The sequence below is a fragment of the Schizosaccharomyces osmophilus genome, chromosome 2 (genome assembly GCF_027921745.1).
Source record: "Schizosaccharomyces osmophilus chromosome 2, complete sequence".
Classification (NCBI taxonomy): domain Eukaryota; kingdom Fungi; phylum Ascomycota; class Schizosaccharomycetes; order Schizosaccharomycetales; family Schizosaccharomycetaceae; genus Schizosaccharomyces; species Schizosaccharomyces osmophilus.
The window spans coordinates 234950-256891 of record NC_079239.1 but is presented as its reverse complement, the minus strand read 5'-3'; the positions used below and the strand labels follow the sequence as shown (position 1 = coordinate 256891).

Sequence of the window (21942 nt, the reverse complement as noted above, 5' to 3'; positions counted from 1 at the left end):
CTTATAGATCAAAGAGTATGTTTAAATGAAGTTAGAGAGCATTTGTTTATATAGTCGTTATCGTCTTTTAGTAATAAGAATCGTTCATTTCAGGATCCTCAACAGTATGGAATGTTTTGCCATAATTATTACAAGCAAATAAAAGAAAAGCTTTTATGGATCGACGTATAAGAGATGTCTTATACGTTGTTAACTATGAGGTTGACTAAAGAGTAAAGATTCAATAAAACAAAGGAGAAAAAAATTGAGCCTCCAAGAGATCCCCGAGAACTCACCCTCAAAATAACATTTAGATGGATCATTGAATCGTTTGATAAAAGTTGGGAGTTGGTTTCTGTCCTTTTTGCTATACAAAAGTCAAGCATGAAGCAGGCATCTCCTTTGTAAGATGCCTGTTGTATAGATTTGCTTGCTGATTGTTCTTTAGATTTTTTACCTATTTGATGGATCACTTGCTTTGGAATTCGTCTACTGTGAAGATGTTTGAACAACATGGACTTATAGCCTGACCAAAGGCACAAGAAAACCAAGAGTTAGAACGTCTATTCTTACGCAGCAACACTTGGTATATGCTTTGTTGATGAAAATAAGTATCATCAATTACACTTACCAAAAAGGGAAACTCATAAGACTTAAGTCACACTACTCTAATAATGAAGGGTGACATTGGCTGGCTTTGCCTTGCAAGCAGCATTAAAGATGTCGGTTCCGTTATGTGTAGAATTGTAACGAACAGGAGAATTCAGGTAAGCGGAAAGTTCACACATACCATCTGAAGAGTTAGAAGGACCATAACCACAGTCTGTTAGTGGAAAGACTTGCTGGTTGACAAGGTGACGGACATAATACTTTTGATCTTGGCATTGGAAAAGTTCGGTTATTAGATTTCCAGCAAAAGGAACGAATGATGAAGTTTTCATAGAATAAGTATAAGGGTTATGAGTTACAGGGAGAGGGTGTTCAGGAGTTATATCGGGGAAGAAACCAAGAGCAGATTCGACAGGAATAATTTGAGCATCGTGGGTGAAAGCCAAGAATACTTTTTGGTGATCGCTTTCATTATAGACGGAATGAAGAGAATTCGCCAGATTATGAATATAAGGACCACCCAAAACATTGACCCATTTCGAAGAAGGACCACCATAAAGGGAGTTTTTCACGTCGTATGTGTACTCAAAGTTCATAATATCGGATGGGTTAAAAAGAGAGCAAAAGTCGCTCTCATCTTTTAGAGTGAGTTCGTAAGCACATAAATAGAAAAAGGTTTCAACATCCTCAACGGTGAGATTGTAGTTTGAAAAGTAAGGAAAAAGACGATTTATAATAGAAGGTAAAAACGAATTTCCCCAAGTATGAGAAGCTTCGTTTACCTCTTTGAGGTCGATGTTGTTTTCGTAATAAACAGGACAAGAATTATAGTTGGAAAGAGAATTAGAACCTGGAGACTCATCCTCGGCAAGATAAGTAAATTTCGTTTTATTTGCCATTTCGTCTCCAAACATGCCGTAACTGTACCACTCTGCAGATTCGACGACACGCTTTTGAGCCGCTGTATTGATATCATACACATCGGCGTCAAACAGTTCTCTATATCGAATAAAAACTTCACGACCCATTTCAAAAAGCTCTACACGACCCATACTGGAAAGCTGGTCGGTGTTACGAATATCGATGACGGGAACCCAAGATTTGATAAACCGAAAGGGGTTGTTAGGAATTGTATAGTTGATTGGGAGTGACCCATTTAATAATCTTTCTTGCATTTCAACAAGCTTTATAGCGCTAGACAAACCGTCATCACTGGCAGGGTTTCGTGAACCATGGCGTTGCAAAACATGGACTTGACGAATTTCACACGACTCCGGAAATGCAGTGCTCAATCCAGTAAAATATGGTTCATGGTAAATACTAAGGGTTCCTAAATTTTCCTGGAGATTGAATTTATTTTTGAAGGCTTCAAAGTCAGAAAACCGAGCCGATACAGAGCCCGCTAAGAGAGCGACAAACAATAAAGAGAAACTGAGCAGCCGCATACCGATGAAAGCAAAATTTTAAAAGGAAAGAAGAAGGAAAAGAGAGTAGTAATAAGAAATGAAATGAATTGGAAAAGGCAGGAACAAACGCTCAATTTAAATCAATCATTCATTAGAAAAGACGGCTCAAGTAGATAGGAAAGACGGTCAAATATTATTATTAAGAAAAATTGAGCTGTTATTGACTTCATCAATCGTATATCTACTAATGAGTAATTGCACTTCCAATATGAAATTGTGATCGGGCTTTATTCCCCATAGAGTAATCGGGAATCTACTAATCATGTTTGCATTATTTTACGTAATATACAATCCTATAGTTTCATAAGATTATGTTGCGTAGGATGTAAACAAAGAAACGAGATTTGTTTCATTTGATGCTATTTATTTATAGTGTTTATTGTCTACTCAAATTTGAGAGATAGAACCCATCATAGCTGTCTTTTTGTATCTCCCAAAGTACATACATAGACATTTAAAAAAAGAAAAAAGAAAGAGCATCCTTGGTCTTGCTAAAATGATTTTATTTCATCATTCCCATGTCACAAGGAAACCAAACTAAAACTTCAATGCATCAGCCAAAAGCTTGTATAATATGATTACATTATCAAGAATAAAAGAAGAAAAAAAAACAATATGTTTTACAACTATTTCGCGTTTTTAATCTCCTTTTTTTGGGATTATATTAAATTTTACATTCTCATACCTGTCAAAAATATAAACATACCGAGGTAAGTTTCTAGCCGCGGAAATACCGTGGATTAGCCCGTTATTGCTAGGCATTGTACCCTGGTAGCAAACTGCCTGCCTGCCAGCCCTCTCATTACATACAACGGATTTCAAAAAAAACAATAAGATTGATCAAATTTCTGTTTATTTATTCTTCAAAAAAGCTTTTACCGCTTATTATAAAAGAAAAAGAAATATCTCATTGCTTTGTGGAAAAGGACTAGCCATTCTTACAAGTATTAATCAAAAGACCTCTCAATTCAAATATTTTGCTGAGAGAGTCCTCAGTTAAAGACAGAAGGAGAAAGGAAAACATTTACCTTTCTATATATAGTGAATGATTGAGGCATCGGTCGAAAAGTCTAAACGATATGGGGAAAAATCCACTAAGAACTTGGTGGAAGCAATTGAGAATTCATAAAGCAAGTGAGAACAAATTGTTTGGATTGAGTCTTTCCGAAGCTTTGGAAGTATCGAAAATAGCGATTTTCCTCACTCGAAAAGATGGCGAAAAGGTGTTTTATGGGTATATACCTGCAGCAGTTGCAAAATGCGGGTTCTTTTTAAAACAGAATGCTACACTAGTAAAAGGAATATTCCGGGTAAATGGCTCATCGAAAAGGATTCAAGTACTTCAAAAAGCGTTTAGCACCGGTCCGGATTACGGCCGTAGCTTTGAATGGGATGGTTATACCGTTCATGATGCTGCCAACGTGTTTCGAAGATTTATAAACTTGATGCCTGACCATGTGATTCCCCTAAATTACTATGAGCTTTTCCGTGAGCCTATGACCATTTCCAATTTGACAGACAATGATCGTGTTGAGATATATCGCCAACGCATAGACAACCTTCCTATCCCAAATCGACAGCTTCTTCTTTATCTTTTGGATTTGCTGGCTGTTTTTGCTTCTAATTCACACATAAACCTAATGCCCGCAGAGAATTTAGCCGCTATTTTTCAACCTGGTATCCTATCCCATCCTAACCACGAAGTATATTCCAAAGATTACAAAATTTCACAAAATGCTCTGTTATTTTTAATTAGCCATCAAGGAAGCTTTATAAAGACTATTCCTCTTTCCTCGTTACCTCCCCTGGTTCCCAGTCCCACATCTCCCGATGCTTCTTCTTCCACCTTGGTAGCACAATCCGATCATCACCCCAAAATGGAATTGTATAGCTCCAAAAGTGGAACCGTTAAGCGATGGCGTTCCTTAAATCGCCAATCCCGTAAAAATCTTTCTACTGCCGATATTCTTGATCGTGGTACCAACGTGGATGATCAAAAACTATCTGGTTCCCCTAAAAATGATAAACCTAGATCCAACTCTTTATCCCGAAGTGGTTCCATGAAGCTCTTTCATACACTGGACCGTCGGAGGGACACCTAAACAGTTAACGTGAAATTATGCTTTTTAACGACAACCCTTTAGTGAGAAGTTTGTTCTCAATGTTGTATATAGTTCTGTATAGATTCTACCTATCGTTCTTTTATTTACAGTGGTTTCTTATTTGAGTCTTACGTGTTTTTTGTTTTTTGGTTTTCTTTTATCTGGTAGCCATTCGTTAAAGATTTTACGCTAGATTACCATTTGCAAAATTATCGTTTAGTTGTTCCTTTTTTGGAATTTGTTTTTTCTTGCTTAATTTTTTAACTTTCTGAATAATTGTTTTTGGAAGTCTGTCTGTTTGTCTTCGGAATCTTTCTTGTTCGTTTTGAAAGTAATATTGAACGGTTATTTGTTTCTTTAGAGCACTATGTTTTGATGTTATTTTGCTGTGGATTGTTCGATTTCTGTATATAGTGACCTTGTGTGTAAAGATAAGTGTTTATAATTGTTGTAAATTAATTTTGTTCAGTCTTTCGTATCAAGGTATTAAGAGTACCTTTTCTATTTGCTTGGAGATGTTGATTCTCCATATGTAATTTGCTAAGTATAAAAAGAACATAATATACATTCCATTCCCATTATTATTATTATTATCTTCAATGATCAAATGGCCTTGCTTATTCATTAAACAGATCCTGTAATAGCTGTTTTAACTTGCTCTGTTCTTCTGTCAAAGGTTCTGATGAAGGAATGAGGAATAGCGGAATATGCATCTCGGAAAGTGTCTTTCTTTGATCGGAATACATTCTTTCCGTTAGCAATACAATTTTTTCATCAAATTCTAATAATGCTTCCTGAAGTTCCCTGTCGTGTTCACTCAGAGAGTTCGCATCAGTAGCAGAGTGCAAATCAACAGAAGATGCATGACTCCGAGAAGTTGAGAGAGGCGTCAGAAGATTCTTTATTTTGTTTTTAGACTGATAATGATGAATTAGTCTTTGGCGCTCCATGAACCAATCGCGTTCTTGGCGTTCCTGCATGGTTTTCAGTTTCTTTACTTTACGCAACCTCTCTGGGTTTTTTGCTTGCAACGAAAAAACATAGCGTAAAGCTGCTGGATACGAGTGAATATTTTCGACAAAAGCAAGTTCTTGAGCGGCCTTTTGGTTGTTGAATGAAGAATCCGGTTCACTAGAGACCGTTTGGGATAAATTTCTGTCATTTAACGCCTCTTTTGTTGTTGGAAAGGAATTTGAAGAACCTTCAAGTTCCTTTAATAATTTGGCGACGGTTTCATCCATTCGCAAAACTACAATCAATCGTGTGGCAGATTTGTTTCTTAAACGCACATTTGTTTGAACAATACAACCAAAATTATTATTTTTAGTTTGATATATAGCTGAATTAATATTAAGTAGACGTAGATTCGGTTTCTTCAGCAAATTCCTTTTTTTCTTCAGTACTCTGTATAGTTGTTTGATCTTCGGTAGTAGGTGGTTGCTGGTCAATATGCATTTCCGTGGACTCAGTAGTGACAGGCTTTGATTCTTCAGTTTCTTGCTTTGGGGAAATAGAAACATTCTTTTCTTCGGATTTTACTTCGTTTTCAGTCTTTACTCCGTCTTCAGAAGGTTTCGTATCCAATTCAGTAGGAGCACCAGCGGCCACGGAAAATTGACCACCAGCACCTGCGACACGGACACTAGCCGTCTTTATAGCCTTAGAGCGAACAAGTGTAGGCACTTGAATCTCTTCATCAGTGTCACCTTGTCCAACTTCATAATTCTCAGATGATCCCCATGAATAGAGTTTACCATCATTGGTTACTGCCAAACTATGGTGGGTACCACAGCAGATTTGAACAACATTCGAGATTCCAGGGACAATAGTAGGGTTAGATACAGTATAGTTGTAGCCCTTTTCGTCTTTGGTAAGGGATTCAGGTAATGCATCATCGGGTATACCAAGTTGATGGCGATCATGACGACCCCAAGCCAATACTCGTCCATCTTCTAATAGTGCAAGGGTATGGTGTTCACCACCTGTAATAGCTTTTATTTTGTAGGGTTCCAGTGCCTCTACTAAAGTAGGCTTAGTAACAATACCTTCTTCTTCATCTTCTTCATCGGCAATGCCGCATTGTTTTGTCATATTTAAACCCCATGCATAAACCTTTCCCTTGCTATTTATAGCAAAGGAATGGTAAGCCCCGGCACCAACGGCCACTATGTTTTTAAGGGCAAGAGGCTCCGGTTTTAAGCCTTGAAGTCGACGACGATCCATCATGCGACGTCCGAGTTGACATTGCTGACCATTTCCCCAGGTATAAACTTTTCCTGTTGTTGTCAAGGCAAGAATGTGATCAGTGCCAGCAGCAACTTGCGCAACTTCGGGAAGAGGCATTTGAACAGGTTCTGGGGCACGCTTCGTGGATGCGCTGAACCCTAAAACACCATCAGAGCACTAGAATCTGTTAGCAAATTTCATACCAAAGCGAAGTGATGTTGAGGCACAACGAACAAGGAGACTTGTACCAATATGAACAAGTCTCACAGAAAAAACGTTATGGGCAAACTTTTTATGAAAAACTTACACGAAAAGTACCCCAACTGAAGCAGCTGCCATTTTCTGTGACGACAACCGTAAGATTATCGCTACAACAGACTTTGGTGATTTTCAAACGCTCGATAGCACCAGTAACCTGATTAGGAGTTCCTTCTAATAAATCATTGTCAATTGTGTTTCCTTCTTTGTCAGTTTGGTTCTTTGTAGCACGACCCAAAGCAAAGTCGTCGTTGACACCCCATGTGAAAACGCGACCATCATGAGAAAGTACAGCTGAGTGCATGCCACCAACGGCCAAATCAACGACACCAATCTTGTCTCTTGGTAAATTTGGGTTAAGGCGAGGTCTATAAGCGACGTCGACTTCTAAGTCACCCATGCCGAGTTCATTCATGGAACCAGTACCAAAAACAAAAACGTCTAACAGTTCAGTAGAGAGAGAGGGAATACTGTTCAGTTTTTTTCCAGTAGTCCTTACGGGTTTAGGACCGCTGGAAACCTTGACACGCTTTTTCGAAGGTTTGGTCGAAACAGGCGCTTCATGATCTTCCAGCTCGCGCTTATTCATACCATTCCCCGTAGCTTCCTGTTGCCTCTGTGACCTTCTAGTGACTCTAGTTCCTGACATTTTGAAGTAATTCGCTCCAGTAAGAATTTCAAGGGATTATTTTCTGTGTACCAATGTTAGTAAACATGTCAATTTGTCACCCCACAGCGTAAACAAAGCAAACCTAAATCAGAGGAATTTTAGATGCCCAGACTGTATAGGAAAGATGAAGATACATACGCTTAAAGAAGGAAAATGAGCAATCCACAAATTACTGCTTTTTTTTCGTTTTGATTTAGGTCGAAATGTTTTGTCCCAAATAATGAAGTCATGAAAAAGAGCTTAAGACTCACTAATCAGCATAACGTATTTTAGTGATGCACTATAATGTAAACAAACCAAATTGTCATAGAAAAGTGAATAAGAAGCAATAGGAATGACAAAAGAAGCTAAAAAAAAGAGCCTACTTATCTTTGTAACAGTAAATTGGATCAGTAAACATTTAAATTCTTACGTTCAGCTCACCTCGCACATTGCTGACACTTGGTAGTAAATAGCATTGGAATTCTAACTGCAGTGGTCAGACTTCTCGACGGTACTCATTCTTGCTTTGTGTTTCAATAAAACAAAGTCAAAGTGTCTTTTGAAGAAACTTCAAAACCAATGCACCTAGCAAACGTTTTGTTAGGACTTGTAACTGAAAGGAGATAACTTTGGATTTCCTGGCTTCGTAGGAAGAGCTTTAAGACGGCGTAGACTGTTATATTTGATATACGTTTTTCAGGTTTGAAAGCTATTGACTTCAACCTCACATAGTTGTGCATGGTTAGTCATAAGGTGCCTTATAAGAAGAGGACTAAACCGATATGTAAAGGTGAAAAATCACATTTTAAAACAAAATTGAAGATTAAAAAAACAAGAAACGCTGATTTTTTATCCTACTTTGTGTTGCTGATGTATGCTGGAAGAACTAGCTTACTGAAGATACCAAGTACTAAGGACGAACAAACAAAACGCACCCTCTGCAAATTAGTATTACAAGTTGTTTTATCTTATATATTTACAGAGGAAAGAGTGAGTAAAAATAATAAGGCATAGAAAAAGAAACTAACGGTTAATAGAACAAAACAGATTTCGGTCGCTTTACACTCCGGTTGTGTCCAGCGATAATTCATCCTTACTGAAAGACTGAAAGCAAGGAACAATAGGATGTCTGGTACCGCTGGTTTTCTCTTTAAAGACAAGCTTTTGGTTGGATCGAAATATGTGATCGGAAAATACGACATCACTGTCGAAAAGTACTTGTCAGAAGGTAAAAAGACAACTTTTCGCGTAGGATTATAATGAAAGAAAATGCTAACTTTGTTTCAGGTGGCTTTTCCCATGTGTATGCTGTGCAAACATCCTCAAAAACAGACGGGTCTCCTCTTCCAGCAGTTTTAAAACGCATGTATGCAGCGGACGAACATGCGTTAAATTCTATTAAATTGGAAATTGACACAATGGTAAGCAGATTGAAAAATTCATATTGCCGGATTTACTAACGTATGCTCCTCAAAAACAGAAATTGCTTATATCGAATCCCAACGTTGTTACTTATTACGACTCTTCTTTTCTTCCTTTAAACGAAGAGAAGAATGATTATGAAGTACTTTTGTTGATGGAATATTGTTCTGGTGGTGGACTTATTGATTTCATGAATCAGCGTTTGCAGACTCGATTATCAGAAGTAGAAGTGTTGAAGATTATATCAGATGTTACTCAAGGTGTAGCGGCTATGCATCGTTTACGGCCTCCATTGGTCCATCGAGACTTGAAAGTTGAGAATATCCTGCTAACTTCTTCTTTCTCTTCTTTCAAGCTTTGCGATTTTGGCAGTGTGACCGAGCCCATGCATGCCGCAGAAAACTCTACTGAAATACATGCATTGGAAAAGAATCTCGCTACGTTTACTACCTTTCAATATCGAGCCCCCGAAATGATTAATCTTTACGCTGGGCTTGCAATTGATGAAAAAAGTGATATGTGGGCTTTGGGTGTGCTACTTTATAAGCTTTGCTATTACACTACTCCTTTTGAAACCCAAGGACCAAATGCCATTCTCAATGCTACCTATGCTTTTCCTCCTTTTCCTCGTTATTCTCATTCCCTAAAGAATATTATTATCGCTTTGCTTCAGCCGAACCCTTGTTTACGTCCTAACGTTTTCCAATTAATGTATGAAATTTGTCGGCTTCGCGGAAAACCATTGCCATTTGGTGACTTTTATGCCGGCAACGATCCTTCCTTTTATGATATGGGTAATAGAAAAGTAATGTCCCTCTCTAGACAATCCCAAGGATTGGCCTTCAATCAACAAATTCCTCCGTCTGCGCCGATGCCCACCTCTCATATTCAAAGTTCTCGACCTACTGTTGCTCCTATGACGCCTCCTACTTATCCATCTCATCCTGCGTCAAACCCATTCTTTGTACAAGCAAATGTGTCTGGTGCATCTCAAAAAATGCGTACTCCCGCTCCTCTTCAACAGAATATACCGATCAATCGTCCAATGGACTTGGGGTCTTCAAGGAATTATAGTTTCCATAACCAGCAACCAATATCTCATACTACTCCAGTTGCTGCGGATTCCGTACCCCTTTCTTATGTTTCAAGCAATAGCAAAAATCCATTTCCTGTCTCCCACTCCACGACAGGTGCGTCTAGTCACTACACACCGACTGACTATTCACAGACAGGTTCGAAATCGGTACCTGAATCTGCCCATGGAGATTTAGAGGATACCATTGCTTTACGTTATCCAGAGCTCAGTGAATTGGAAGCACAGGTTACGAACCAGACGGATACGTCTTCCCAAAAAGCGTATGAACTTTCAAAGCGAGAAGTAGAAATTGCCAAGTTGGCTGATGATGCGTTTGCCAGTTTTTTGAAACCTGCGGAATCAAATGATGAGGATGTGAAGGTCGAAAATGATTTTCCAAATTATCAGTCATCCTCTTCTTTTGCTGCGGATGGTCAAAAGTCAGAAAAGACTGATTCACCAGCAGAATTTCAAGATCATTCTCATCACTTAAATTCACCTAACGAGTTTCCAAAACTCTTTTCTCACCATTCTGACTCGGCTACCCAGAAGTCTCCGTTGGGCTTTAGCGACGAAGCAGTAACTGGTCCACAGAGGATATCTCGACACAAGAAATCGTCGTCCCATGGCTTACCTTACTCTTCATCTCACTCTAATTTGAAAACAGAAGGTGATGACGAGGCTGACGAGGCATCCTTTTCTTTACGTCGTCGGAAAACAACCGCTGCTAATCAGAAATATGCAAGCCAGCCTTCAACAAACCCTTATATCAATCCCGAAGGAGTAGAATATCCTGAGCAAGCATTTCAAACCAATGAGCAACCAATTCCGACCGACTTTTTTGAGGAAGCGAGAAGGAACTCATCAAATCCTACTTCATCATCAAACCCAAATATGCCTGACACTGAAGAAAGGTCCGACATTCCGTCTTTTGAAACACCTAGAAGGACAAGCAGTGCAAAGAGTGATTGGAGTTCACGCGATTTTCAACCGCCGATGTTCTCGACTAAAAATCCATACTTGAAACAACTTTCCCCTGAACAGCATGGAAACAGCATGTTACATAATGATCAAGATAGTTTGTTGGATCCCATTGAATCTGAACAATTTTCGATCCAAGACAACGATGATTTGAAAAAAATTTTCGATGATGAGCTACAGAAAACCCGTTCATATTCAAATTCGGGACGAGCCAGTGCTATAAATGATGTCTCTCAAACGGCCCCTCCGAATTATCTTGATAAAGAAATAGAACTTGACAACTTCAGCTCTCTATCCAGACAGGATAGCTCTCATTCCGGCACCTCTCACCAGGAACGGTAAAGTTTTCAAAAAGCTCGAATTTTGGTGTATGCTTCTATGATTTTCTGAATTTTAATACAACCATGCTTAGAATTTTCTTGATGGCTTATGTTTTATGCAATATCTACACTCAGTACTAAAAATGTAATATCACTGATTTATGCTATTATTTGTTTATTGAAACTGTGGAATCTTGAATATACTTGACTACCAACATTCATATGGTGATAGAATAAAGATGCGGTAAGTAATAATTTATATTATCCAAGTTTTTTTTGTGTTTCCGATAAAATTTAGGTCACTACGCTTGGGTGATAACATACCATAGTTGTTTTTTTGTTGTTCAGACATCATTTGTTTTTCCTAAACACTAGGAATATAAAGATTCAACGATATGTAATAAGTAAACAAACAATGTTTTAGTCAGAACAAACTATCTGTTTAATGCAATGAAAGTTATAAAAAGAGACAAGAGATTTTTTCATAAGAAAAACGAAACAATAATTTCATGCTCTACAGTGAATTATGCAGCCAAGGAAGTCATCTACGAACTTACGTCTTCACCTAAATTGAAGTCGTCAGACGTGGCACTGACTTTTGAATTTGATTCTCCAATATTCTTTCAAGAGTCTGAGTTGAAAGGACTCATACATTTAGCTGTAAAACCCAAAGAGCAATCGGTTGATTTCATACGAATCGAAGTTCAGGTTCTTGGGATCAGCCAGTGTAAACAAGGTCATCCAACGGTATTTTTTTGTACAGGAAAGAGTATAATGGATCGAAAGTACACAGTTCCAAACGAATTGGCAGAGTACGCAATGAACACAACAGGCGATTATTCAATTGCTATTCAGCACACTCAAGGAATACCAGTAGCTTTTGAAATAGACCTTTACGGACAAGCGGGAGGTCCTGGAAGGCAAAGCACTCCACACTTCAAAGTAAACTATTATATTTATGCGTACGTACTTTTCGGGCCTGAGATAAATGAAGAAGACTAACCAGAAAAGCAATGCGATTTACCAATTTGGGGATAAAGTAAAAAAGGTAAGAGAATGTCAAGAGATCAACGTTCTTCCTAAGATGCTTTCATCAAGTTTCTTGTTATCACCCCCATTATTGTGTGTCAGCAAACCAAAACCAAAAATAGGATTTTGCAAGCAAAATACTGCAAACCGTCTTACAGTCAGGCTTCCGAGATCGCAATGGCTAGGAGGAGAGTCAATTATTGCATATGTTAAAATGGAAAATTATGGCGACTACGAAATCAAACATTTGAATCTGTCGCTCTTCAAACGTATTACTATATTTCGAGGACCATTGGGAAAAAAAGATCAACCGGACGCATTATCTCGAGTAAAAAAGCGTAATTCTATCCGTAAAGAAATTTGGATATGTGTACAAAAGGAAGAGATCCACGACAAAAGAAAGAGCGGCTACTGTAATTGGCAAGAAATTAGTACGCTGGGAACACATACGATGGAATGTCAAATTCGGGTTCCACAAAAAGAAGTAACCATAAATGTTGGATCAGACTTTCAGGTAGAATACGTACTACAAGTTTTGGTTGGGTCTAAATGGAGGTAAGCAAGCTAATGTTCCACAAGAAAAAATTAAGAGGGAATTTGAAAAATAATTTAAGGAAGCATAAAGAAATTAACATTATTAGGACATTAAATTGCATAAAAATGCCGATCCAAATTATTCCAGCGTGTGCTCCGCCTGCGGGACAAGACGCTAGTTTTGTGGATGCAGCAATATACAATTCGGAAGATGAGTCTATTGTATTGCCACAAAATCCTCCAAGTGAATTCCATCGGGTATCTTACGAACCTCACCCAACGGCGGAGCATGTGAGTACACACGACTATGTGTTTTTCGGTTAAAGAGGAAGAAAATAAGAGCTATATTGAAGGGATGATATGTTGTTAGGATATAAAGCAAGAATCATTTAGTACGATTTTTTACAGACTCCAGCATTGGATCATTTATCTTTATTACTGAGATTCCCGCATCGTCAAACTCACGCAAGGTAATTTGACCGGCTTCTGCAGTAGACATGAAGATTCCATCATTTATAACATATGTACTATAATGTTCCCTTGCATGAAGAGCTGTATCACGAACGCATATATCACCAGCAACGCCAACCACAAACACATGAGTAATGTTACGGTCGTCGAGAATTTTCTTTAGACCATTGTCCCTTCCGATAACATCGTAAAACCCAGAATAGGACTCTACAAGGGTATCCATTCCTTTTGGAAGGATGTAATCTACCTTGTCCATATTCAGGTCTGGATGAAATTCGGCGCCTACAGTGCCATTCACACAGTGAGTTGACCATAATTGTTGTCTGTATGTTTTTCCGTAAGCATGAACATCGATGACGGTTCCTTTGGGTATCACAGTAGGTCCATGCGAGGCACGAAACGATACATGATCAGCAGGATGTAAATCTTTTGTGGCAACGATATAGTCCCATTTGTAACTTCCGTCCAAAAGTTGATTGATGAAAGGAAGGATCTTGGTAGCACCAGGAATGTGGCCGGTGAAGCCTGGTGTAATAAAATCGTTTTGCACGTCTACGATAATAAGAGCAGGATGGAAAGCCATTATTTTTCTAAAAAAAGATGAAAGCAATTCAATAAAATCAAGAAAAACTGAAGAAAACCACAATCAACAAGACTGAAGAATATCAATTGATTTTTCGAATTCAATAAAAAATGTTTTTTTTTTCTAAAGGTAGTACAAAGCAAACCAAACAAGGTAGAAAGCAGAAAATATCAAAAGTAAAATATTGGTAGAAGCGTAAGAGAAGGATCCAGTTTATAAGGACACGTTAAAGAATTTCTAGACGTATGGATTACGTATCAATGGCAAGATGGTTCGGTTGAACAGAAACGAAAAAAAAAGAAACACTGACAGTTGTGTACGAAAATTCGCGTCAATGTGCAATCAGCTCACGAATGGAAAGATCGATCTGGAGAGCATGGCGAATGTCATTCATGCGAAAGTCGACGAGGAACAAGATCCTTTTCATGGAGAGAGAAGCAAGCTGGCAAACCTGAAGAGAAGAATTCGTAACTGAAAAGAAACGGATGACCCGCGAGTAAAAGCAATAGAATTGTCTCCTTGACTTGCCTTTCTGTGGACTCGAAAGCAGGCAGAGGATGCCTTGCTTAGGTGTTCCTAAAAGTTATGATGTTTCTGCATCTATCATTCAAAGTGTGTAAATTTGAAGACTCGGTGTGAAAAGTTTCATAGAAGGATTCTACATGGAAAGGGGAGACTCATTCCTTGCACTCGTTGGATTACTAGTTGTGAACGAGAAGGAAACCGCGAATTGGATGATCCAGTATGATGGAATCCTATCCTATATGATTGCCATCGTATGCTGACCAAACTCCATAATGAAAAATGAAGCATAGAAAGAATTGACAACCGACAATCTACAATCTACAATCTACAAACCAACAGTCATGCGACTCTTTCACAAGCTTACATTAGAGAGCAACAAAAATATCTACAGTCCTTCAGCCTAGCTCCTGTTTCTTCTTCTTCTATCAAACAGGAATAGAATGAACCGAACCCAGGTTTGAATTTTCTCTTAGACTCTTGAACCAGCTCTGCTAGTCCTTTTCGACAAGTTTCCATCTTGAAACCATTAGTTTCCTGTCATTCACATCCTCAAGCCTTTTGTTTTGTTTTCTGATTTGTTTATTTACATACATACATACATACATAAATATAAATCAAAATACAGCTTTTCTTTAAGCGAAGGCCTTGTTACCCAACTAAAATGTTTGTTTACGTTACTTCGTTTCGAAGTAAATATTTTCAGAGTTATTCACACTCGTTGGGGATAGAAGCTACTCCTACCAAAAGGAAAGCGAAGTCATCCCAGGGTCCTCCCTCATAACGTTTTCCCTTTACCATAATTTCGCTTTTTGGGAAACAGCCCTCCAAATACAGTTTCTTTATAAATATTGTATATTGTAGTGTAACAAATCGGCATTCACAAGGCTCTTGAAAAGTATTGAGCAGATTGACATAGTTTCTGTGAATATAATCAGCAGATTTGCGACCCCCAAAAAATCCGCTTAAATCACATTCATTTTTTGAGCATCCTTCCATTCCTTTTCTTTCTTTCCTCTCCTATACGGTTTTGCGAATCAAAACCATTGGAATTATTTACTAGGTTTTTGGTTCATACTCTTCCGTGGAACAAAACTACCATCGTATTTTGCTAGCAAATATGGCTGCAGTTTCAAGCGACAACCGACAAGTTATCCAAACGACTTGGTCCAAGGTTTTCGCAGAAATCGAACAACCCGAGTTCAAATCTGCTTTCGAATCCGAAGATCAAGTGTACACCAGTTTTTTTGAACAGTGTGCCTTTGACGATTTTGACTTGACCCTTCTTCGTTTCTTAAAAGCCCGGAAGTTCAATGTCAACGATGCTGCCAGTATGCTAACCAATGCTATTCGTTGGAGACATCAAGTCGATTTACGTGGCGTTATGTTGCGCGGTGAAAAAGAATTAAATCAAGACTATGTCAAAGCTTCCATGTACTTTATTTGGGGTCAAGATAGATCTGGACGGCCAATCGTTTTCTTAAACCTTCACAACTTCATTCCTCCTAAAGACGCAAAAAACATGGACGAACTGAAGGCTCTTATCCTTTATGCCATGGAAAACGCTCGCTTATTTTTGGACTCTGAACAAAATCCTTCCAAAGGCGTTTTGGGCTTAGTCGACTTAACCTATTTCTCTAGGAAAAACATCGACTTGGAATTTGCCAAGGTTTTCGCTGAGACCTTTCAAAACTATTATCCAGAAATTTTGGGTCAGGCTTTGGTTGTCGGTTCTGGTTTTCGAATGGCATTGTTTGAGGGCGTTTGGAGTATTGGCAAGTACTTTTTAGACCCAGAAGTGCGCAAAAAAATTGTTTTCTGTAAGCCCTATCAAGTCAAAGATTACCTTGACAATAAATATATTCCGCATTCTATGCAAGGCCAATTTGATGAAACAAAAATTTACGATAATGCACCACCAGAGCCTGCTGGTACTGGCAGCAAAGAGCAGCTTGCCGCTTTGGATGCAAAATACATCGAAGCTTCTAAAGAGTTTATCAGCCTTACAAGAGAATGGCTTTACTCTTCAGGCAAGCCCAACGAGAAAGATCTTGAAGAAAAACGTATGCAAGTCAAGTCAAAGTGCAAGCAACTTTGGCGTGAGGGTCTCTCCCTCCGTCCTCCCAACATTTATCAGCGACTTGGTCTCATTGATCCTAAGGGTAAAGTCGACTGGTCAAAGGTTTAAGATTGCTACCAATTCCCTCCATCTATTCGGCTATACCAGCTCTTTTTAAAGTCCATATCCTTTTGGATTCCCTCGCCGACGAACATTCGTGTGCCTTCTTACATCCTACTTAAAGCTTCTACAAATGTATTACTAAGAATTGTGAAAAAGGAAATCTTGCATATTATCTTTCCGTACAACCAGTTCCGCCAGCGATTTGATTTCAAATAATGCACTTATTTTCTATTTATACCCAAAGCAAACAAAAAAAACCCAAGGTAAACGAGCATGCTGGTTTAAGAAATTTTATTACTGTAAAATTGATAACAAAGAGGAGATATACAACATTATAGCTTTCTTTTTTAATCATGGATGAAAATGAGTGGTATTTAATCACCAGATGATGAGTTGTCGGGTTCTATCCTTTCAGAGTCTTTCCATACTTTAAACATGTGGCTTCCTAAAGTTAAGATAAAAATTAAAGGTAGATGTAGCAAACTTGCAAAAAATAATGATCGGGCATTCGTTTTATAAGGGTTTCTGTAAAATTGCCAAGCTTTTGCAATTAAATATAGATTGGCTGCTGAAGCACCGACCATATAGGAAGGATTGACGATTCCAGACCAAACAAATCCGTAACTTAATGGAAGAAACAGCAAAGAATAACGTAAAGCAACTCGAGCATTCAACGCAGGTCTTTTCCACGATGCCATTTGGTAACCACACCGCTTATAATCATCAGCAACCATAGTAGAAAAGGCATTGAAGTGTGGAAATTGCCAAGCAAAGAGAATAGCGGCTGTAAAGAATGCACCAGCATGGGAAAGATCACCCCCAGAGCAAGCTGCCCACCCCATTAACGGAGGCAACGCACCTACAATTGATCCGACCCATGTATTGAGGATTGAAATACGCTTTAAAGGTGTATAGACCCCCATATAGAGTACTATATTCGCCAAACCTAGCCAACCGACTGTTGGATTTACAAGAAAAGACATCGAAGACCCCAATATTCCTGTGGTAGAAGCAAACAACCAGCCATATTCAGGACGGACAGCACCACGAGGTATTGGACGCCCCCGGGTACGTGCCATCTGACAGTCAAGAGTTGGCTCCATACACTGGTTAAACGCGTTCGCACTTACACTGCAAAGAGCAGTACCCATAGTTAACCACACAAGAGTACCGAAGGAAAGACCGGGATATGGAGCCAAGGCATAAGAAGACATAGTTGTTAAAACAACCAAAATAGTTAGTCTTGGTTTTCCAAGTTCTAGCAGAGCACTTGGCTTGGGGAAGCGAGGAGCCGATTGAATACGCTTCTGTAAAAAGTTCAGAACTTGGGGATCAGGTGAGCTCGGAGGAGAAAAGGGTACAGAATTGTATCTATAATTCTTTTTAAAGAAAAAAGATCGGCTTAAAGGTCTTATAGGGACTACATTTTGACTAAAGAACCTTCTCCAGCTCGACCGCGCAGAAAAGCATGATTTGTACGGCCAATGGCTGAATGAATTCAACATAAATACAAAAAAGATTCAATTTTCTTTTTAAATAAATCCAATTTATGCGGTTTGTCTCCTACCTCATAGCAGTTGGAGAATGTTGAAAAGTAAAGGTGTTTAGTAGATGGAGAAATGAGGGAGATTTGGTAGCTAACTGAAAGTAAATCTGCAGCAGCAGTTGAAGAGGTGATAATTCCATAATTATTCTGAAAATTTAAGAAACCTGAAAGAGGGAATTATTATTCTGAGTAGTAGATGAATTTTTTAAGCACCCATTTGCCAAATCTATATTTCTAAAAACAAGTTGCTTAAAAGGAAGAAGAGATACCTGAAGCTTAAGAAAGATTAGCAAGATTTAATTTATAGATTTACGAATTTCTTTTAGGAACTAATGCAACAAACTATGTTTGGCGGATTTGAAAATGGATGTTATGCTCACCGTATACAACTACTTGAAGCTATTACACGCAACATAATAAGTGAACAACTAAGAAATTCATGATACGTTTGATGTAGACGACCCAAGTTTCATTGTCTCCGGCATTCCAGTACTCGACCTATTTACCATGAAAAGTATAAAGTTTGCCATTCACCTAAATTCAAAGGCTTCACAAAGCACGTATTTGTTTCAATTGCGAACCAAAGGCTCATGCATCCTTTCCATCATTGCAGATGTTTTCAAACTGGCTCATTTTGATCGACTTCACTGACGTGGAAAAACAAACACAATGGGTTTATGCGTCCCTTGCTTACCACGTTACTCTACAAGCAACAACTTTACTGAGTCTTTGCTTACTGTATGTTGCCTCTACAAATTCTTACAAGTCACTCACTTTTGAGCATAATGTTAAGCAAAAATTTTTTAAACCATTCTCCTACAACAAATAAAGCCGTCCTGATTAGATGAAAGTATCATAAGGAGCAGGGTGAAGAGTGATGGGCTTGTTTTGCTCAGTAGCAACAAAGTGGGCCTTGACGGGAGGAGTAGGTTGACGACGGAGTTGGACAGTCTTACCTTCAGTCTTAGCCTCCTTACGCTTTTGCTCGTTGAGCTTGACACGGTTCAAGAAATCTTGACGGCACTTAGAGTGCTTAACGTGCTCAATACGGACGTTGACGCGCTTCTCCATGTAACGGTTGCCAACAATCTTGTAGATCAAGACACCGACGGAAGATTGAGTAACGTTGTAAACGATACCGGTCTTACCATGGTAGTACTTGTGAGGCATACCCTTTTGGACGGCACCATTTGCTTTAATGTCGACAATGTCACCAACCTTGTAGGTCTTCAAGTAGGTGGACAAACGAATTTGACCATGCTCTCTGAATCCACGTTGGAAAGTGTAACGGGTACGAGCTCTGAGACCGAATGAGTGAGGCATGTTGCGTCCTGTTGGAGGAAAATTATGGGTTGGTAATTTCCACCTTGTCTACCGGAAATGTTTGGTACCAAAAAAGCAGTCACGAACCAAACCAAAGTTTTGTGTGCGAAAATAGCATGTTGCCCAAATAGACTTGAAAAATAAAAACAAAACCATTAGAAAAAAGTTTTATATTTTTGAAAAATAATATTTTTCTCTTCATGTGAAATTTTTTCGTTTCTTCTTCCAAGGGCCGAGAGGTTTATAATAATACCTTTACAATAGAATAAGATATTATATTATAGCAAATCACTCGTAAGGGTACAACTTATAGCAATGAAAACTGAAGACTGATTTACAGGATAGGAAGCTAAATGAATGAATTACTGAAACAAAATCTTGAACTTTAAAAAATAAACAAATTAAATTGTAACCAGAACCACCGTATCCTTTACATTAGATTATACACTAAATTTCCAATTCCATGATTAAAATTCCATTACAAAAGGATTCCCTTTCATTTCTTGTTAGTTTGCAGAGTTTTTACTTTAACATGTGTAAACGATCAGGATGAATACCGGTCTGCACACCTTCTTGAACGATGGCATCTTTAGAACCTCTAACTTCCCTTGCCTTCTTCTCTTCGTTGGCAACACGCTCCCTGCGTTCTTCAGTCCATTTTTTATTTTTCTCCTTTATTTTATTCATCCGAGACTCAGTTTTTCCTCCTCCACCAGCAGTCAATTCAATGTTAATCTTTCGATCTTTATACATTGTGTGGTGAAACTTTAGGGCCTTGGATGCTACTTCGTGATGAGGATTAATAAATTCCACGAATGCATAACCCCGTTGTCGACCTGTTCCCTTCTCTGTAGGAATTCGTACTCGAGGCATCTGTCCAGCTCGTTTAAAATGTTCTTGCAATGTTTCTACGTCCGAGTCCTTTGGCAGATTACCAACAAACAAAATAACCCGCTTTTCCTTCTTGTCTGATTTTTGCTTTTTGGGTTTTTCTTTGGTCGACTCCGACTCTTCTTCTAATGAACGCTTCTTCTCTTTCTTATCCTTTTCGTTCGTCTTGGCTTCAGAGACCTTAGGTGCCTCTTCATCTTGGGCTTTCTTGTTCAATTTTTGCTCTTGAGCACGAGCACGATCTTCTACCTCTTTTTCATGATCTTCGAGTGTTTTTGATTTTTTGGAAAACTTTTTTGATCGATACTCTAAAGATTTTAACTTCTTTTTAGGTACTTTTGTTGACATGGTTCCTGTAAAAAATCAGTTTCTCTTATTTTCAAATTGACCTAGTCCAATTTCAGTGTGTTAATTCTCGCTAAGCACAATAACGAGATAAAGAGCAACCATGCAAAACGAAAAACAAAAAACTATAGAATAAGAATGCTAAAAGTAAATTAAGTTTTGCTTTTTAATTGAAGAGTCATGTATTTTACAAATCATCTTCGAGGATAGTAACGTTCTCTGCGCTGGTTGGTTTCTCTCTCTTTAAACCTGGTTGGGAGGCATCATCCTCTTTCGAGGCGGCCTGTCGATTAGAAATAGAATCCAACGAACCGTTGGATGGAAAAGACGGTCCTGCCGGCCGTTTCCTCTTTGCCGTACCATCTCCATATTTTTCCAGAATACTTTGTTCAATTTGTTTTTGATTAGCAGCTTTCGACTGGCGATTCTTTCGATACTCCATCTCACCGGCTGTTGGATTGGCCACTACATGCATATGATTGCCACCTTTTTCAGCTTCCCATGCAAACGTCTGCAGTTTTTCAAAGTCGTCCTTATCTCCTCCGGAAGCTTTCGTGAAACCAGATCCATTTATGGAATCGCTTAATAGATGAGACCCAGTGGTGTCGCGCATAGACCTCGATTTAGGTTCGTACTGAAGACCTTTATTGTCGGTACGTAAATAACCAACTACATCTTCACGCATACGCAAACTCGGAGTTGTTACGCCAGAGTTTGTTCCACCATTGGATTCTTCCTCTTTTGTAGATGAAGGTGTATTTTTTCCGGATTCACTAATCTCTTCCGTTTGATTTTCTGTAGTGTTGTGTTTCTTTTGTAAAGCGTCGATCTTTTCATATCGGTCAATCACCTTTTTATAATCACTAGCGTCAAAACCATTCCATCGGTCACGTTTGGCGTCCCAGCTGACATCAACGTCTTGAATAAGTTCGTCTGCTTTAATGTCTTTTCCAGTCCACCGGGCACCGCGCTTCCGTGGTCGCTCCATGCAATCTTTAAGTTTGTGACTCATGGCACCACAGTTCTCACAGGCGCCTTTCCTGTATTTAGTCGCAGCAGGTCCAGCTCTTTTACCACGGACGTACCACGATTCCTCGACAGAAGAACGTCCACCACTAGGTGGTTCTTTCTTTCCTAGACGTTGATGTGCCAACCTTTCTACAGCTTGTTCGTCTTGCGCATACCATGGAGCTGTCGAAATGAATTTGGGTATATATGGATTGTCTGCACCTGGATTATCCATTGGCCTACTGCGTCGGTTTTGTACCTTTAACTCCCGCATGGAAGGTCCAATGTCGGTCGACATAAAATTATTATCATTCGAATAATCATAATTGGATTGAAATGTGTTGTTCATATAAGACATGATGAATGTCTAAATAAATTAAGTAATGGGTACCTGCTTCGTAATGATTCGTTTCCAGTC

The 21942-nt window shown here is 38.8% G+C and overlaps 13 protein-coding genes across 13 annotated transcripts; 5 read left to right on the top strand and 8 right to left on the bottom strand.

Annotated features, from left to right (window-relative positions):
* Positions 1-647: 647 nt before the first annotated feature.
* Positions 648-2033, bottom strand: pho4 (thiamine-repressible acid phosphatase Pho4; the record flags this gene model as incomplete). The annotated part of the gene is made up of 1 exon (XM_056181415.1): positions 648-2033. The coding sequence occupies one exon, from the start codon at positions 2031-2033 to the stop codon at positions 648-650; it is 1386 nt and encodes a 461-aa protein (XP_056038495.1).
* A 1100-nt stretch (positions 2034-3133) lies between these two features.
* Positions 3134-4156, top strand: rga5 (RhoGAP Rga5; the record flags this gene model as incomplete). The annotated part of the gene is made up of 1 exon (XM_056181414.1): positions 3134-4156. The coding sequence occupies one exon, from the start codon at positions 3134-3136 to the stop codon at positions 4154-4156; it is 1023 nt and encodes a 340-aa protein (XP_056038496.1).
* A 617-nt stretch (positions 4157-4773) lies between these two features.
* Positions 4774-5397, bottom strand: SOMG_02622 (DUF2458 conserved fungal protein; the record flags this gene model as incomplete). The annotated part of the gene is made up of 1 exon (XM_056181413.1): positions 4774-5397. One exon carries the CDS (start codon positions 5395-5397, stop codon positions 4774-4776), a length of 624 nt encoding a protein of 207 aa, XP_056038497.1.
* Positions 5398-5506: 109 nt separating this feature from the next.
* pim1 (RCC1 family Ran GEF) lies at positions 5507-7289 on the bottom strand (the record flags this gene model as incomplete). The annotated part of the gene is made up of 2 exons (XM_056181412.1): positions 5507-6559; positions 6690-7289. The coding sequence occupies 2 exons, from the start codon at positions 7287-7289 to the stop codon at positions 5507-5509; spliced, it is 1653 nt and encodes a 550-aa protein (XP_056038498.1).
* Positions 7290-8162: 873 nt separating this feature from the next.
* On the top strand, positions 8163-8392 carry SOMG_02620 (uncharacterized protein; the record flags this gene model as incomplete). Its single annotated transcript, XM_056181411.1, has 2 exons — positions 8163-8282; positions 8330-8392. 2 exons carry the CDS (start codon positions 8163-8165, stop codon positions 8390-8392), a joined length of 183 nt encoding a protein of 60 aa, XP_056038499.1.
* Positions 8393-8417: 25 nt separating this feature from the next.
* On the top strand, positions 8418-11112 carry ppk29 (Ark1/Prk1 family protein kinase Ppk29; the record flags this gene model as incomplete). Its single annotated transcript, XM_056181410.1, has 3 exons — positions 8418-8520; positions 8580-8713; positions 8773-11112. 3 exons carry the CDS (start codon positions 8418-8420, stop codon positions 11110-11112), a joined length of 2577 nt encoding a protein of 858 aa, XP_056038135.1.
* A 428-nt stretch (positions 11113-11540) lies between these two features.
* SOMG_02618 (arrestin, implicated in vesicle-mediated transport, meiosis specific) lies at positions 11541-12977 on the top strand (the record flags this gene model as incomplete). The annotated part of the gene is made up of 3 exons (XM_056181409.1): positions 11541-12052; positions 12102-12674; positions 12761-12977. 3 exons carry the CDS (start codon positions 11541-11543, stop codon positions 12975-12977), a joined length of 1302 nt encoding a protein of 433 aa, XP_056038134.1.
* A 61-nt stretch (positions 12978-13038) lies between these two features.
* Positions 13039-13707, bottom strand: pnc1 (nicotinamidase Pnc1; the record flags this gene model as incomplete). Its single annotated transcript, XM_056181408.1, has 1 exon — positions 13039-13707. The coding sequence occupies one exon, from the start codon at positions 13705-13707 to the stop codon at positions 13039-13041; it is 669 nt and encodes a 222-aa protein (XP_056038127.1).
* A 1642-nt stretch (positions 13708-15349) lies between these two features.
* On the top strand, positions 15350-16417 carry csr103 (sec14 cytosolic factor family, phospholipid-intermembrane transfer protein Csr103; the record flags this gene model as incomplete). The annotated part of the gene is made up of 1 exon (XM_056181407.1): positions 15350-16417. One exon carries the CDS (start codon positions 15350-15352, stop codon positions 16415-16417), a length of 1068 nt encoding a protein of 355 aa, XP_056038129.1.
* A 368-nt stretch (positions 16418-16785) lies between these two features.
* cox10 (protoheme IX farnesyltransferase) lies at positions 16786-17916 on the bottom strand (the record flags this gene model as incomplete). Its single annotated transcript, XM_056181406.1, has 1 exon — positions 16786-17916. One exon carries the CDS (start codon positions 17914-17916, stop codon positions 16786-16788), a length of 1131 nt encoding a protein of 376 aa, XP_056038128.1.
* Positions 17917-18797: 881 nt separating this feature from the next.
* Positions 18798-19280, bottom strand: rpl2101 (60S ribosomal protein L21; the record flags this gene model as incomplete). The annotated part of the gene is made up of 1 exon (XM_056181405.1): positions 18798-19280. The coding sequence occupies one exon, from the start codon at positions 19278-19280 to the stop codon at positions 18798-18800; it is 483 nt and encodes a 160-aa protein (XP_056038131.1).
* A 522-nt stretch (positions 19281-19802) lies between these two features.
* On the bottom strand, positions 19803-20519 carry SOMG_02612 (RNA-binding protein, involved in ribosome biogenesis; the record flags this gene model as incomplete). The annotated part of the gene is made up of 1 exon (XM_056181404.1): positions 19803-20519. The coding sequence occupies one exon, from the start codon at positions 20517-20519 to the stop codon at positions 19803-19805; it is 717 nt and encodes a 238-aa protein (XP_056038130.1).
* A 184-nt stretch (positions 20520-20703) lies between these two features.
* slu7 (splicing factor Slu7) lies at positions 20704-21882 on the bottom strand (the record flags this gene model as incomplete). Its single annotated transcript, XM_056181403.1, has 1 exon — positions 20704-21882. The coding sequence occupies one exon, from the start codon at positions 21880-21882 to the stop codon at positions 20704-20706; it is 1179 nt and encodes a 392-aa protein (XP_056038133.1).
* Between the last annotated feature and the right edge of the window lie 60 nt (positions 21883-21942).